We start from the raw sequence: 2818 nt of genomic DNA on the forward strand, positions 1-2818 counted from the left end.
TTCCTCGTGGCTTGGTAATAGGCGGTACACGTAAGGGGTGTTCTCTCTTTGTGTTTTTATTAGAATCGCCGCCTCTATTTCACCTCCCTTCCCCCCCCTCCCGTCCCCCCCGCCTCTTTTCCTTACCAGGCCCGTCACGTGCGAGGTGGTCATGGCAAAATACGAGGACATCGTCACGGTATTGACGAATCCAGCGTTGAAGCACAAGCAGAAGGAGGCGAAAAGCAGGATGTGGAAGTCGTCGCGTTCATGAAACCTGATGAGGGGGGAAGACGGTTCGACCGGGGAAAAGCGTCAAATGTTCCGAAGGAATCAGTTGCCCAAGTCATTGATACCACTATTCTGGCACTTCTCAGACATTCTATTGGTATACGTTTTTTTCATCCATGTGTTGTCCTTTGGAGCGCTTACCCTTTCACAGGTTTAAATAGCCGAGTAGATTGTGCTCGAACAGACTTGGTGGCCTTCAGGAAAGGCGCCGGCGCTGCACGGTCCGCGCGATTAAGCATTTCGACAGAAACATTTGAGTCGATTTTCTGCAGGGGGGTTGGCCCCGAGGGCGGCATGATCTGAGGACAGGGATAGAAGGGGAAGGAGGTTCAATGCACGCTGTTCATCAAGGGCCAAATTCGCAGTAGGAAGAACAAAGTAATTACATGCTCCAAAATCTACTTGTAAAAGAGTCACACTATCATACAAGGGCATGCGCTAGTCGTCGTTGCAAGCTTTGGCTTGTCAGCTCTGCGTCGGTAGAAAAGAAGTTAGGAACAGTCGAATCCGTTTTCTCGAGTAACGAGATACCGCACAAAATACGACATTAAGCATCACCAGACGCTTTAAAAAAGATCAACTGCAGCCTCACGGTCTAACATAATAAGGTTCAGAAATAGTAAGCCCTACAAGTCACGTGAGATGCATGTCTCCGTGTTTATAATTGTGTCTAAGGCAAAGAGCATGAGATTCAATCGTCCGACATGTCTATACGCCCGAGCGAGGCATGCGTCGCAGTTTTTTGTCCATTTCCATGATCGAAACAACGCTTTCGTTTGTGGCTGTCTACACTAGGGCAAAAGCGCGGCTAGTCTGGCGTTGGCTTACATTGGAAAAAGTCTCAAAGAAACAAGGAAGACAAGGCCATGGAGGCATTTATGACCGAGGCCAGCGGACGATTGGGGTGTTGATACTAAAGCAGGCGCTTTCTTTCCCTAAAATAACAACCACTGATCTTGGTGAGCTTCACTCGAAAACACGACACTTCATCATTACTTGCAGATAGCTCTGATTTGAGCCGCTTTCAAAAAGAGCCCTGTCTGCGAAAGCATACCAATCCCACCAGTGACATGCAAATGAATATATTTGACCCCTTTTAATTCGATTCCCAGCGTTGATTTTTCCCTTTGACCTCTACTTCACATTTGGGCACGAGCGTGAAGGCTGCAGGTGGCTTCGTACTTTTCATCAGCACTCTGTGTTTTTCACCTTTTCCATCAACCCAACACATCTGTCCCCATGTCTCACTATCTATCCCGCCCTTTTCAGACTTTTCCCGTGTCCCTTCCCTTTACCACCACCCAACAACCTTCCATTATTGCTTTTTCACAAGCCAAAACCCCTTCGTTTGACATGCGTTACGCCAATCTAATGTATCTGTCCTCGTGCAGCCTGTCATACCTTCCACGCAGTGGGGCCATCCGCCCTCCCTATCATCAAAGTCCACCGGCTTCCCTCCCCATCCCCTTTCCTCGACAAGTCTCCTTCCCCCCTTATAGTGGGAAAAACACAGCCTCGTCTATTGCCTTGTAGGCACGTCGTCGTTCAAAAGGTTTTGCACACTGAGCTGCTTGAGGCCAGCCACTGCCCCTTGGAAACCTTTGCATGAGGGTGAAAGAGACGGAGTGAGGAACGCAGGAAGGAGAGACAGGGCATGACATGCATCATCTTCATGAGGGAAGGGAGGGAGGGCCGACGCGTCGGGGAGGAAGTCAAACGGCAAGTCGGTCGTTCCGTACCACTATTGTAGTCTAACGCCACTTCGTTGCTGTCGCGTGCCGGTCCGGAAGATGTCAGATTAGGGTCAGGATTAGAGTTATCATGTGGGTAACACTCAAGGACAGGGCACGGATGTACGATAGAAACGCTGTCGGCTCCATGCACCCCACTCCCTTTCTCCCTCCGCCCCACCCTCCCCGTCGCCTTTTCTGCCTCCCTCCCTGGCCTACGTGATGAAGTCGGGGCATTTGTCGTGGTGGGAGTCGTCTTCCCGAGGGCCCCCCACTATGGCCCCGTACAGGATGTGGTAGGAGCCTCGGTCGCTGCATTCACATTCTCCTGGAGAGAAGGGGAGGAAGGAGGGAAAGGAGTTTGGGTTTGAAGACCTGCCTGAGCTTGCGATCTCGCAGACGTTATGGGCCAAAGAAAGGTCTCTCCTTTTCTTCCCGCGTCGCGTCTGTTGCTATCCCCCTTAGCTTCAATAATCGCATTTTCGTGTGCCAGACTCCTTTCCCACAAATTCCCTTCTCTATCTTCCACATTCCCTGAAGCATGGAATCGCCCCTCCCTCCCTTTTAAAATATCCCCGCCAGTATTAGCAGAACCAAATCGAGTACACTTTTCAAGAGGATGGCCGGATCATTTCCCTTGGCTTCGTATGCCTCAAGACCCCCTCCCTCCTTCCCCTCCTCCCTCCCTCCCTCCCTCTCTCCCTCCTCCTCACCCTGAAGGTCGCAAGCTGTCGCCCGATGGTGAGGATTGCGTGGATGCACGGGCCCGAACCCCATCTGATAGGTCTTCATGACTACGGAGGGAGGGAGGGAGGGAG

At 51.4% G+C, this 2818-nt stretch overlaps 1 protein-coding gene across 1 annotated transcript; it reads right to left on the reverse strand.

The window, feature by feature from the left end:
* Nucleotides 1-1254: 1254 nt before the first annotated feature.
* NGA_0358900 (uncharacterized protein) lies at nucleotides 1255-2038 on the reverse strand. Its single transcript, XM_005854825.1, has 2 exons — nucleotides 2010-2038; nucleotides 1255-1869 (listed from the first exon to the last, which is right to left on the reverse strand). The coding sequence occupies exon 2, from the start codon at nucleotides 1499-1501 to the stop codon at nucleotides 1367-1369; it is 135 nt and encodes a 44-aa protein (XP_005854887.1). The 5' UTR covers nucleotides 1502-1869; nucleotides 2010-2038; the 3' UTR covers nucleotides 1255-1366.
* Between the last annotated feature and the right edge of the window lie 780 nt (nucleotides 2039-2818).

The sequence above is a fragment of the Nannochloropsis gaditana genome (assembly GCF_000240725.1).
Source record: "Nannochloropsis gaditana CCMP526 unplaced genomic scaffold scaffold373, whole genome shotgun sequence".
Classification (NCBI taxonomy): Eukaryota; class Eustigmatophyceae; order Eustigmatales; family Monodopsidaceae; genus Microchloropsis; species Microchloropsis gaditana.